Source organism: Salvelinus namaycush, chromosome 8, assembly GCF_016432855.1.
Source record: "Salvelinus namaycush isolate Seneca chromosome 8, SaNama_1.0, whole genome shotgun sequence".
In the NCBI taxonomy this organism is placed as follows: domain Eukaryota; kingdom Metazoa; phylum Chordata; class Actinopteri; order Salmoniformes; family Salmonidae; genus Salvelinus; species Salvelinus namaycush.
Window position 1 is genome coordinate 27039306 of NC_052314.1, and position 14547 is coordinate 27053852.

A 14547-nucleotide genomic window follows, 5' to 3' on the forward strand; every position below is an offset into this window, starting at 1 on the left:
TTCAGACACACTAACATGCTTTACCCACAGCTTCTCCTGGGAAACGGCAGCCTCACAAATCCTTTCTCCAACTGCTGGCATTCCTCTGTGTCTGTGTCTGTGTGTGTGCCGACAGCTTCTCTAGAAACGGAGTATTTTTGTGCATCCATATACCTTTTCATTTTGGGAAGATCCAGCTCTCATTAAAGCTTTGGCCCCACAGGGAGAGGGGAGAATGATGTATTTTAAACTCTTCAGATTTTATCTGCCATCATTATGAACGAGACACACTCTTTATTATAAAACCTCCGTTCCCACCTGGGAGGTGAGCTTGCTCTTTGAAACAGGCGCTGTACAACTCACGATGGGTTTGATTTATTAATGGGCTTAATAAAAACACATATAAAGATGGAGAGAGACCCCAGGTGGAATCTGTGGCTCGACCTCTCGCCGCTCTTCTCTCGCTCCTTCAAAGCAGACTGAAAAACAACAATGGGAAGCAGTCGTTGCCCGGGGGGCCAGAGGGAGGGAATGTATGGGAATGAACACGCCCTCTGTCCACTGCTTTTATTTTAGAGGGAATGGACTTGAAGAGACTGTTGACTAAAGGAGCCTGTAGTATATGAAAACAGAACTGCTACTCTTTAATGTGTTGTAAATCGGAACACTTATGTTGTAACTGATGTGCTGTACACATACACTCACATATGTGGCTCATACACATATAGCTAAATGCTCAATGCAGACATAGCCTAGTACAGTACTGCAAGTGTGGGTACTGCAGCCCCTCACGATGAGACGTTTTTGTGGCCGTCTTGCCTCATTGCACCTTCCCCTGCTACACAGTTGATTTGAGTTTGAGGTGGGTCCTCTGTAATGATTTACCTTGAGGCTGCTCTGCTCTGTCTGGGGCAGTCATGCATGGCTTGTGGGGAGTAAAGGGTACAAGGAGACATTGTGTGTCCAACAGTATTGCCCTGTGAGTCAGTGTCATGCAAAGCGTGAATCACTGTGGTTCACTTTCTCTCAGCAAGGGGCCTCAGCAGTTATCCGTCTTCACCCGGCCAATGAAAACTTGTTCTTGACAGTCATATGACCTCACCCAGCCAAGCGTGTCATCAGGACACCAGCACAGCTTGACTTAGCCAATTGGGTCCACCGCTGCTGTGAAGGCGACATTTCCATTTAATGTGACATTTTAGGCCGTGTGTGACATGTTTTAGAGACTGGGTTGGGTAGGTTACTTTCTAAATGTAATCCGTTACTAGTTACCTGTCAAATTGTTATCAGTAATGTAACTTTTGGATTACCCAAACTCAGTAACGTAAATTGCTGACTTTCCCTATAAGAGGTATTAGAAGAAGACAAAAAGGATCCATCAAATGCATTTGGTGTGTCATCATAGTGGTCTCTGACTTGTGGTTAGATTCGCTCAGGTGGAAAAAAACTTAAACCTGCGCCTTTTTTCAATGCTGAATTGAATGTCATTGAGAAAACAGAAAGGTGTCAATATTTTTTCGCGGACGTCCTTTCTGAATTGAAAAGTAATCCAATAAGGAATCATCTAGTTTTTCAAAAGTATCTCTAATCTGATTACAATATTTGTGCTGGTAACGTAACTGGGTACCGTTTTTTTGTAATCCGATTGCATGTAATTGATTACATGTAATCAGTGGCTTACATGTAATCAGTTACTCCCCAACCCTGTTTAGAGATTAAATAACTAGTCTGTTAGATCAAACATACCAGTAAGTCTTCTGCCCATGTGAGACTGGATGCGAGGAGACAGACTAGCACAAATGGAGGGTTGCAACTATCGTTGAAATGCCATAGTTGTTCTAGCACACAGTCCTGTGCCCTGTGTGTAATGCTATTATATTGTATGGGAGTAGTGGTGGTATTGAGGAAGTTGTCTGACTTTGTCCATCCTCAACAGGTACACATCTGCACAGCTGGACTCATAGTGACCCCTCCCCCCAGCAGTCCCGTTACTACGGCAACTGTCTTCACGTTTCCCCCGGAGAGGAGCTACGCATCCATCCCTGTGGTAGGTGGAGTTCTCTCTTCAACTGAAACTACACTACTGGGCCTCTAATACTGGCTATAAAAGATTTTAAATTGGCCCATGGCACTTCACTTACATCAGGTTCCTCTTAAAACGGAACCTGCATACAGTAGCGTATGGTCGCGTGCTGCCATGGCTGTGCTGTGTTCAGCTGGGTGTGTGGCTGTGTTGCTATGTGGTACTGCTGAGAATGTATACATAAAGGTTGAGCTCTCCGCATCAATGGAGAACTCCTACATGATGTTTCTCTACAGATGATTTCTCTGGCCTGCAGGCAATCTAATTATCTCCGCTCTAGCGTCAGCAGTGCACCAACACACACACACAAGCATGTAGGCCCTTCTGAGTGCTGTGCCACTCCCTCCTCCCTCCCCCCTCCCCCATTGCTCCATAGTAGTTATGTCTGTCTGCTCCTCAGGCCTGTTAATGTCAAGTTGAGACACATTTATCTTGTTCCTTGTTTATTTCTCTGCAGATACAGAGCCTTTAGAAAGTAGTCATACCCCTTGACTTATTCCACATTTTGTTACAGCCTGAAATCCATTTTTTTTGTTTTTCTGTCTCACCTATCTACATGCAATACTCCATAATGACAGTGAAAACATGTTTTTAGAAATGTTTGACAATGAAATATAGAATTCTCATTTCCATAAGGATTCACACACGAGTCAATGCTTTATCACCTTTGGTGGCGATTGCAGCTTTGAGTCAACTTGGGTATTTCTGTTTCAGCTTTGCACATCTGGATTTGGGGATTTTCTTCCTTGCAGATTTTCTCAAGCCCTGTTAAGTTAGATGGGAAGTGGCTGTGAACCGCAATCTTCAAGTCTTTCCACAGATTTTCAATGGGATTCAAGTCTGGGCTTTGGCTTTGCAGGTCAAGGATTTTCACATTCTTGTTCTGAAGTCATTCCAGCGTTGCTTTGGCTGTATGCTTGGGGTCATTGTCCTGTCGGAACGTAAATCTTCGCCCCCAGTCTGTTTGCACTGTGAAGCAGGTTCTCATCAAGAATTTGCCTGTATATGGCTCCATTCACTGTTCCCTCTATCCTTACCAGTCTCCCAGTCCCAGTTGCTGAAAAGAATCCCCATGATGCTGCCACCACCATGCTTCACGGTAGGGGTGGTGTTAGACAGGTGATGAGCTGTGCCTGGTTTTCTCCAGACATAGCGCTTTGCATTCAGGCCAAATAGCTTTAAAAAATTCTTATCAGAAGACTATCTTTCACGTGCCTTTTTAGTAAACTCCAGGCGTGCTGTCATGTGCCTTTTTCTCGGGAGTGGCTTCGGTCTGGCCACTCCCATAAAGCCCAGATTGGTGTAGTGCTGTAGAGACTGTTGTCCTTCTGGCAGGTTCTCCCATCTCAGCCAAGGTACTCTGTAGTTCTGTCAGTGGTCATTGGGTTCTTGGTCACCTCCCTGAACAAGGTCCTTCTTGCCCGGTTGCTCAGTTTGGTTTTGATGTCTGGGTAGTTACATATTTTTATCATTTCCCAGTGATGGAGACCACGGTGCGCTTGGAAACTTTCAACACTCTAGAAATTGTTAAACCCTTCCCCAGATATAATTGTGATGATGCTTATATCTCAGAGATCTACAGACTTCAGACTTCATGGTGTAGTGTCTGCTCTGACATGCACTGTCAACTGTGGGACCTTATAGACCGGTGTGTTTCTTTCTAAATCATGTCCAAACTATTGAATTGGCCACAGGTGGAATCCAATCAAGTTGTAACGACATCTCAATGGTGATCAAAGGAAATTGGATGCACCTGAGCTCAATTTGGAGTGTCATAGCAAAAGGGTCTGAATAATTATGTAAATTAGATGGTTCTGTATTTCATGTTCAATAAATTAGCTAAAATGTCTAAACATGTTTTAATTTTTGTCATTATGGGATATTGTGTGTAGATGGGTGGGAAAAAATCCATTTGGAATTCAGGCTGTAACAAGAAAAAGTAGAATAAATGGGTATAAATACTTTCTGAAGTCACTGTACATGGATAGTTACACATGTTTAGAAGAAACCCACCTCTTTCTCAGTACACCAATGTGTATGATTGTGTAATAGTTGTTTAGGTCTGGTTTCTGTCCCGTTAGAGGCAGAACAAGGATGAGAGCCCAGAGGAATCCGCTCACTGCTGGCCGGTGGGCTGAACTATATAATGTTTAAAGAAATGTTTTTACTTTCATATGGTCCTCATTAAACACAGCAATGGATTCACCAGGCCCCAGTGTCGTTTCTATAGCAACAAACAAGCAAACAAGCACGCTGGAGATTCCTTCCCAGATCTCGGGGGAAGTTGGGGACAAGACCAAACCTCTATGCCAAGCGATACTCTCCCTCATTGAACAGAGTAAATGATATCCCTCTTTCACTGACCAGTTTCTCTCATTATGTAACACCTAGTCAGTCATTGGTTAAAAGGCCAGGGGTGGGCCTCCCGAGTGGCGCAGCGGTCTAAGGCACTGCATCGCCATGCTAGAGGCGTCACTACAGACCCGGGTACGATCCCAGGTTGTCACAACCAGCTGTGATCGGGAGACCCATAGGGCAGCGCACAATTGTCCCAGCGTCATCCGGGTTAGCGGTGGGTTTGTCCGGGGGTGCTTTACTTGGCTCATCGCGCTCTAGCGACTCCTTGTGGCGGGCGCCTGCAGGCTGACCTCTGTCGTCAGTTGAACGGTGTTTCCTCCGACACATTGGTGCGGCTGGCTTTCAGGTTAAGCGGGCAGGTGTTAAGAAGCGCGGTTTGGCGGGTCATGTTTCAGAGGACTCATGAGAGCTATAACAGTAATGTAACACTGTCATGTTGCGCTAAAGGCATGTAATTGTTTATTTGTGGTTCCGGTCTTTCTTTCGGCTCCATACAAAGATGTTTTTGTATGTGAGAGATTTGATTCAAGCTTACTGTAAACTGTTCTAATATGCTGTCTAATCTCTTTCAGACTGTCGTTGTTGATGTTTGTTGTTTTCATTGACAGGATGCTCTCCCTCCTCCCCCGCCGCCTCCACCACAATCCTCAGCGGTGGGAGCAGCCTCCTCGTTGGCTGCCAGTCAGAGACCCTTCCCCAGCACTAGCGAACAGTGTGGGCGGCAAAGACCCACAGTGTGAGTACACACACACAGATGCATGTAACACTCTTCCACGTATAAAGTACAAGCACGCTAAACCCGAGAGAACATGCAGTGAAACAGCAGGTTCCACACATGGCTAGGGCATGGGTCCTTCTGGGTGGGTTCTGGGAGTTCTCCAAGCCTCTGAATGACCCCTAAGCTGTCAGTGTGGAGCACCAGAGGTTGACCCAGAGCTCCGTTGACGGATGAAAGGGCAACACCTGTGGGGGACAGTCTCCTGGGTCCTATCAGAGACCCTGTCTGTCACCTTTGACCCCTGGCCCCTCACATCATTACTCCTCTGAGACTCCAGACACCTGATTGGAATTAAATACGGCCCACCTCCCCAAAGCGTGTATCTGTCCGTGTGTCTACATTCTTCTTCATTTCCCCTCCCCTGACACCAGTGAAAGTGTCTGCTGTCTTTTAGCAGTGGTTCTTTAAAGCCTCTGAGGTTCCTGGAGACATGCCTTTCCCACTCCCTTTACAGCACATCTGTGGTGCTCTGACCCACATAGCTGTGTCATTCAGAACGTAACCATAGCATTCCTCTATAGTAGTATAGTGCAGCTTTCTCTTAATGTACTGTAGGAAGACCAGTGCAGAAGGGACTGTCCGCCTCTGTCTTCCAGTAAGGGTTTCAGAGAGAGAGAGAGAGAGGAGATGTTGATGAACATTCTTTAGACTGTGGTAGGGGGGTAAATTTAGCTCATGTGACAGACTAAATGTTCGAAACACACAACACGTCTTCGATTGACTCATTTCCTCCTGAGGGTAATTGGACAGTCCCCGTGTGTGTGTCCATATGTGTTTGATGTTTCCTATCTCTCTCGCCTCCCTCTCCAGCTACGTGGCCCTGTTTCCCTACACCCCACGTAAGGAGGATGAGTTGGAGCTGAGGAAGGGAGAGATGTTCCTGGTGCTGGAGCGCTGTCAAGATGGATGGTTCAAAGGCACATCCATGCACACTGGCAAGATAGGAGTGTTTCCTGGCAATTACATGAGCCCCGTTAGCAGGTCAGACGCAGACATTACGCACCACACCACACACACACACACCATACACGTGTGTGTGTGTATATATACTATATGAGCACACACACACACGTACACACTGATTATCTCTGTATATGCAGCGTTCCTAAGGCTCCCCAGCCCTAACCCTCCTCCCTGTCCTCTGTTTGTCCCATTAGGACGGTGTCCGGCAGCACCCAGCCCAAAGTGCCCCTTGCTCTGTGCACCCAGGCTGGGCGAGGGGTCACCATCGTCAGCCCCTCCACTCCTCTGGGGGCCATCGTTCCAGGGCCTGACTTCAACAAGGCCCTCCCCATCTGCCCGGGCCCCGCCCTCTCCAGCCCTTTACCCGCGGGCATGGTGACGGCTGCTCACGTGACAACGGGACAGGCCAAGGTGCTCATGCACATGACGTCCCAGATGACTGTTAACCAGGCACGCAACGCTGTCAGGACAGGTAGGGTCCCCTGGGGGAAGAGGAAGGGTGCAAGCATACATTCTAGCCAGTGTAGGATAGTGTATGTGATTGTGAATATATGATGAAAGGGGCATATGGTTCTGTGTGTATAGCCTAACCACGTGCCTCTCCTCTGCCCCCAGCTGCATGCCACAGTCAGGACCGGCCCACGGCTGCTGTGACGCCCATCCAGTCACAGACATCTGTAGCCTACCTGGCAGTGTGCCAATCCCAGACCTGCTCCTCCTCCTCCAACCCTGCCCAGGGCTGTGTCCGCGCTGGGGTGGCTCTGGGATGTGCTGCTGCCTCCCTCACCCCGCCAAACGTCAGCGCCGCGTCCCTGGATGGCGATGCCCTGCGACAAGTGGCAGTCCTCACCATGCCTGTCGCCCCCGGCAACGGCAACTCCATGTCAGCTAACGCCTCCCTCGCCTGTCGGCTGGACAAGGATGGCAAGGTGGGCATTCGTGATAGCACCCTAGTAGGGATGTGCATCGATCCCTTTCCAGATGATTCTATACGTATCTAGATACTTGGGATCCGATACCATACAGGAACGATACGTTTTAGTTCGGTTTGATGTGATACGATTCGATGCACTAACATTTGATGCATGAACACATTTATTTTCCATTCTAAATTAAAATCTGCTGATGGAGCTCATATATAGCACAACTTTGGATTTCACCCCTATCTCATAATAAACATTAAGAACACCTGCTCTTTCCATGACAGACTGACCAGGTGAAAGCTGTGATCTCTTATTGATGTCACTTGTTGAATCCACTTCAATCAACGTAGATGAAGGGGAGGAGACAAGTTAATTGAAGAAGGATTTTGAAGCCTTGAGACAATTGAGACATGGATTTTTGTATGTGTGTCATTCGGAGGGATTGATGGGCAAGACAAAAGATTTAAGTGCCTTCGAACGGGGTATGGTAGTAGGTGCCGGAGCACTGGTTTGTGTCAAGAACTGCAATGCTGCTGGGTTTTTTACACAACAGTTTCATGTGTGTATCAAGAGAATGGTCCACCAGCCAACTTAACACAACTGTGGGAACCATTGGACTCAACATGGCCAGCATCCCTGTAGAACACTTTCAACTACAGCTGACCCAATTTAGTCGACTTGTTTGATCGATAATATTGCAGCAGCCATTTTACAAACATTTGAATGCTGAAGGTGACGTGCAGATGTGCCAGATCAGGAATAGGCCGACCTATTGGTCAGCGCGCGAAGCTGCGCACAGTTTGGGCTCCCGCGGACCGATGCACTCCATATCTTAAACATTTGAACTGGGGACCGATGCATATCAGTGAATCATTACATCCCCACAACTTAGCCATCAGTATTCCTATCTGCAATGTTAGCATATCTCTCACGTTTGTATATAAAGTGTCAAGAAAAATTATGTGAACCCTTTGGAATTACCTGGATTTCTGCATAAATTGGTCATCCAAATTTAATCTGACCTTCATCTAAGTCACAACAACAGACAAACATAGTGTTCTTTACAATAATTTGTGTTATTAGTTTATTTTTCTTGTCTATATTGAATACATAATTTAAACATTCACAGTGTAGGTTGGAAAAAGTATGGCTAAGGACTTCTCCAAAAGCTAATTGGAGTCGGCTAACCTGGAGTCCAATCAATGAGATGAGATTGGAGATGTTGGTTAGAGCTGCCTTACCCTATAAAAAACACTCACAATAAGCGTTGCCTGATGTGAACCATGCCTCGAACAAAAGAGATCTCGGAAAACCCAAGATTAAGAATTGTTGACTTGCATAAAGCTGGAAAGGGTTACAAAATTATCTCTGAAAGCCTTGATGTTCATCAGTCCACGGTAGGACAACTTGTCTATAAATGGAGAAAGTTCAGCACTTTTGCTCCTCTCCCTAGAAGTGGCTGTCTTGCAAAGACGACTGCAAGAGTACAGCGCAGAATGTTCAATAAGGTTAAGAAGAATCCTAGAGTGTCAGCTAAAGACTTACAGAAATCTCTGGAACATGCTAACATCTCTGTTGACGAATCTATGATACGTAAAACACTAAACAAGAATGGTGTTCATGGGAGGACACCAACGGAAGAAGCCACTGCTGTCCAAAAAAAACATTGCTGCACGTCTGAAGTTTGCGAAAGTGCACCTGGATGTTCCACAGCGCTACTGGCAAAATATTCTGTGAACAGATGAAACTACAGTTGAGTTGTTTTTCAAGGAACACATATCACTATGTGTGGAGAAAAAAAGGCACAGCACACCAACATCAAAACCTCGTCCCAACTGTAAAGTATGGTGGAGGGAGCATCATGGTTTGGGGCTGCTTTGCTGCGTTGGGGCCTGGACAGCTTGCTATCATCGACGGGAAAATTAATTCCCAAGTTTATCAAGACATTTTTCAGGAGAAGTTTAGTCTGTCTGCCAATTGAAGCTCAACAGAAGTTGGGTGATGCAACAGGACAACCCAAAACATAGAAGTAAATCAACAACAGAATGACTTCAACAGAATACAATACGCCTTCTGGAGTGGCCCATTTAGAGTCCTGACCTCAACCCGATTTGAGATGCCGTGGCATGACCTCGAGAGCAGTTCACACCAGACATCCCAAGAATATTGCTGAACTGAAACAGTTTTGTAAAGAGGAATGATACAAAATTCCCCCTGACCGTTGTGCAGGTCTGATTCGCAACTACAGAAAACGTTTGGTTGAGGTTATTGCTGCCAACGGTGGGACAACCAGTTATTAAATCCAAGGGTTCACATACTTTTCCCACCCTGAATGTTTACACGGTGTGTTCAATAAAGACATGAAAACGTATAAATGTTTGTGGGTTATTAGTTTAAGCAGACTGTGTTTGTCTATTGTTGTGACCTAGATGAAGATCAGATCAAATTTTTTGACCAATTTATGCAAAAAATCTAGGTAATTCCAAAGGGTTCATATACTTTTTCTTGCCACTGTAGCTACTTCTATCATGCCTAGCATATTTGGCTGATGTGAAACACGGCTACAGTGGATTGGTGAAATAGTTCACATTTGCACTGAGTTTCTGGTTCCCTTGTTTTGAATACCAGGCGCTCAGTATTTTTGTTGAACACAGGAGTCCTTCCAGTTTATCTTTAGAAACAAATTCTCACACACAGCTCTGTCTTTCACGGGTGGGCCCTGGGAATTGAGTTAGAGAGTGAGAGAAACTCTGCTGGCGGCAGCCCTGAAGACATCATTACACAACAGTGATTAGTCTGGAGCAAATTCTCATCAGGCCCTAATGACCATGACAATGGATTATGTTTATGCAGATTTGACTGTCCACACAGTGAGTTCCTGTAAGACAGTCTATATGCAGCTTACATCATTATCGTTCTTTCATTCTGCAGAGGGAAAAGAAAGGTATTCTGAAGCTGTTGTCGTCTAACAAGAAGAAGTCTCGCCCCTCTCCCCCCTCATCCCCCACCCTGGAGGCAGAGCAGGCTGCTACGGGGGAGGTCTTCCAGGGGGCCATGGGCCCCGACATCACCCCTTCTCCCTCCTCTGCTGGCATTGTCGTGGGTAACCATGGCCGTGCAGTCCCCTGCCCTGTGGAGCCTGAGTCTACTGCAGCCACTGCCTCCTCTTCATCCTCCTGTTCCTCAGCCCCGGAGTTAACACACCGTAAGAGCAGCCCCCTGGATGGATGTGCCCCCATTGCTCCGCCCCCTCGCCAGGCATGCTCCTCCCTCACCTCCCAGCAGCACGACGCTCGGCCAATCCTATGCGAAAGGTACAGCATTTCTTATATTGTAGAACTGTGACATATTGTTAAAGGTCTTTCTGATGTTGTGATTCTGCTGGAATTGTGGTGTGTGTGTGTGTGGCGTCTCTGATCTCCTGTGCTTCTGCAAAGTGTGTCAGTACAGTATCCCCTCTGATCCCCCCCCCCCCCCCCTCAGGTACAGAGTGGTGGTGTCCTACCCCCCTCAGAGTGATGCAGAGCTGGAGCTCAAAGAGGGAGACATAGTGTTTGTTCACAGGAAGAGGGAGGACGGCTGGTTCAAAGGAACACTCCAGAGGAACGGCAGGACCGGACTGTTCCCTGGCAGCTTCGTAGACATCATCTGACTGACCATCTGACTCACACTTGACCACAGTAGACCGACCGTGACCTGACCATACCATGAACTGACCATCAATGGAACCACGTCTGACTTTGTTGTTGCCTTGTTTTGGGGCCAAGCTGCAAGCCAACCAGCTGAAGTTGCTAGGGACAGGATGAGATGGATACATACACAACATTCAAAGTGGTCCTCAAAGCACAGAGGAGAAGAATGATGAAATCATTTAAACAGAGCTGAAGAGGAGCTAGCTGTCAGTTGGAAGCACGGCGGACCGAGCTGGAGGAGAGCACACTACTCCTGTTGATTTTCTTTTTGTCAGTTATTTATATCTGTAACAATTCAAAACGTTAAATGTGTGCCTTGTACTGTTCCTCACTTTAGTGTATATAAAGAAACAAAGACCAGAGAGTCAGAACTAATAATATGAACTGTTAATAGATGGAAATATGACAAGTTGTAACTTATTTTTTTGTGGGAGGTTTTTTTCTGGAAAAGATGTGCTTGACCTTTCGTCGTTTAGGGGTTTTAGTCGGCGCCTGTCTTATGACATTTTCCTACATCACTTTGTGCTTGTCTCTCATTGGCTGCCGTGCTGCATGTTAATATTGCATGGTGTCTCCACTGATTGGCTGTTTGAGCGCAAACGTAAAGAATACAGCAGATGGGAGGAGAATCAGTGATGTCATCATCAGCACATGCAGTGAAGCAAGAAAAGGTGTAGAGGTGGGCCCAATTCCAATCTGATCCCTTGAACCTATTCTTCTATTGACTGGAAGGGAAGGTAATCAGCTGGATGTCATTAGCTCCATACCCTCTGGTTGGGTAGTTGGAGTTTCTGACATATTGCAAACACCCATCTATTCGTTTGACATCCAATTTGGCCCAGAACCTCTCCAACAATGGAATATGCACAACCTCCTCCTGTATCCCGTGGACCTTTTGGTGTTCCAAATGGCTTCTCCTTTGGCTCCAAGACCTCTTATTGGAGAGCGGGAGAGTCATCTTGGTGGAATTATTATACCGTTGATGATCTGATGCCTGGTGAGGTTTTCCAAACATTCCCATAACGTTAGGAAAGCCAGCGTCTGCTGTTGATTTACATTATTATTAGGGATTTTGTTTTGGTCTTGCCTTTCTTGACATGTTAACTAAAACACTCCATAGATGTTGCAATCAAGTGTTACTTACTGTATATTGTTCTATGTGTACTTATTGAACATTGTAGCTGTTCCCCCACTCCTCTAATAGTAGACCTCATCGGACATACTGCAGCTCAAGATCTCAAGTGAACGACAGACACAGTCACATACAACACAGGAACCATATCATGTGACTCTGATAGTTACGTCTTAATAATATATGTATATCTCTATTCACTTGGATCTGTACGACGCCAGATGCTCTGGACAGCGCCTCCTACAGCGTGGAGATGCAGCAAGACATCTGACATGCCTGCTCTATGTATGACCTTCACGGGCTCTCAACCCTCATTTCAAAGATGAATTCATTCCTAACGTGTCGTCAATACAAGACAAAACACTGCTTGCTTATAAAGCAGACTGTTTTCTTAATGTAACATATCACTGGTATCACTCCCCCCAATGCAATCTAGTGTGTTTCTCCTTGAAGTTGCGAGTGGAGTTTTTTTTAATACAATCAATGACTTGGACAACATTGATTCTTGGTTTTGTCGGGTTTAGCTGTACAGTGCGTCTATACAATGTGTGTGATGTTAGGTGTTCTATTGACTTGAATATGATTTGTGTGTGGCTGGTTTGAGTTTTGGTAGCCGTTTTCTGTTTCAAAGCACAAAAAAGAGAGCGAGGTGCGATTTGATTGGGTTTGGAGGATGTGAAACCTCAGAGCCCTGGGTCCTACTTATTCTCAGCTACTTTTGATTTCAAAATAATCCAGTCCCACTCCACACACTCTCCACCTCATCCTCCTCCATAGGCCTTCAGTCATTGTAATGAGATTGACAGCACTGCTAGTAAGAAACACCAGACACCACACGATGAGCCGTTGATTTGATCCAATCTCATATTTTTGGGCAGTATAGAAAAGTCTAAAATGGATTATATTAGTCAATGATGGACAGTAAGTGGCTGTTCTATTGTTAGTGTGCTCCCTTCACTATAGCACACCAGGCAGACACCAAGAGGCTAGTGTCCTTGGTTTTCCTCCTGCTGCAGCCTCTTCTATCAGATGCTATGGTGCAATATCAACAGCTGAGGCCGCTGTGTCTAAATGACAGGTTGGACCTGTAGGCACTAATCCACCGCAACAAGAGATTTGCTCTTAGTTTGCTCCTAGCAACTGGGTATCAACAGTCTTAAGGGAGTTGGAAGGTCAAAATAATACATTTAAAGATTGAGGACATTTTAAACACCAGATAGTGCTGCATTTTGGAGATTTCATATGTCAGACCTGAGGGGAATATTTCCCAAAGCATGTTTAAGTGGGTGTTTGTGTCATACAGTAGCTGGGACCACTATGTGTGACTGTTGGATATGTTGTTGTTTTGAAATAACATTTGAGTTGGGAGTAAAGGCTCTATAAATTGGTACGAAACACTGTTCAGACCTGTTTGCTTCTCAATTTGCCTATGTAGAACGAACCTAATGTTCCACTGTTGTCTTGGCATTCACCAGCTCCACCTCACCTCTAATGCTGAACTGGGTTTTGCATTTCTGTTACTGATGAGGCTTTTTAAAATATTGTTTTTTCATACATTACACACACATTTAACTACTGTACCATCAGTATATACAGATGTAGGATCTTAATTTGAGCCAGTTTGCTACAGCATGAAGATGGTCCTGCAGCAACAGGAATTATGTGGATTACAATTAGTGGATATTCTTGTAGGGGCTGATACATTTTTTGTAATTGTACATTTCAAACCTCAAATACACTGCAAGCTTTACATTTCCTGCATTGCAGCAAAGTTCTCCTGCAACAAAGTGATCAAATTAAGATCTTACATATGTACCTTAGTCATATTGATTTTCACACATAGTTTAATGATCAAATAATGACTTTCTCTGTCGAGAACTGAAGCAGAAGGCAGAAGTGTACTCCCAGAAGTGTACTCCCAGAAGTGGGAGTTCCTGTGAACATGTTGTTACTGTAATCTCATGCCTTGTTGGAACACAAGGTAGCACTAAAGTCTGCTTTATTAAACTAAACAGATTCTCCGTATGCCAAGGTGACTTGCTTGATTTTTTTTTTTGTTGCCGGGGGTGTTATTAGTTTTATATAGTTAGTCTGATCATGGTGAAATTGGCATCCATTCAAAACAAAACATTCTTTAAGTATGAGGGAATAGCACATTTTGTAAAAATAACTAGAACAATAAAAGCTAATGGTTTCCATGGATTTTGTCAGTCCTCTTAATTTCTGTGTGTGTGTCATTGCATTTAGCTGGTCTCTTCCTGCCAGTGTAGAGGTGTCTGAAAGCATTACCACAGACATGAGGGACTGAAGACACGACAGCAAAGTCACCTCTCGTCTCTATTCTCATCCCTCTGCAGGAACTGCTTAAGATTGTGCGTATGTATTGAAGCAATCCTCTCTATGTATGAGCCATGTTACAATCCCCACCAAGTGGGTTTACCTTATTGGCACGATGCGTAGGGTGTTTCCCTTTTACACCAGGGTTCGCTTCCCGCTCCTTCCATTCACTACATTGGTGTTAGAAGTGGGATGGTGGCCGTGGGGCCATCGGAACGCACAGACTGGGACTTGTGGGGGGGGCTGAGATTAGTCAAAGCACAGGGATGTGCCTTCCTGTTCAGAGGGGGCAGTGTAGCGGT

The 14547-nt window shown here is 45.5% G+C and overlaps 1 protein-coding gene across 1 annotated transcript in view; it reads left to right on the forward strand.

Moving 5' to 3' along the window:
• The window catches only part of LOC120052570 (E3 ubiquitin-protein ligase SH3RF1-like), a 52904-nt gene extending 38794 nt beyond the window's left edge, over positions 1 to 14110 (forward strand). The window contains exons 6-12 of the mRNA XM_038999555.1: positions 1916 to 2026; positions 5029 to 5156; positions 6009 to 6179; positions 6356 to 6633; positions 6777 to 7090; positions 10016 to 10398; positions 10568 to 14110. Of these exons, the coding sequence (XP_038855483.1) occupies positions 1916 to 2026; positions 5029 to 5156; positions 6009 to 6179; positions 6356 to 6633; positions 6777 to 7090; positions 10016 to 10398; positions 10568 to 10736 (1554 nt within the window). The 3' untranslated portion in view covers positions 10737 to 14110. The remainder of the gene's footprint in view (positions 1 to 1915; positions 2027 to 5028; positions 5157 to 6008; positions 6180 to 6355; positions 6634 to 6776; positions 7091 to 10015; positions 10399 to 10567) is intronic.
• Positions 14111 to 14547: the final 437 nt, after the last annotated feature.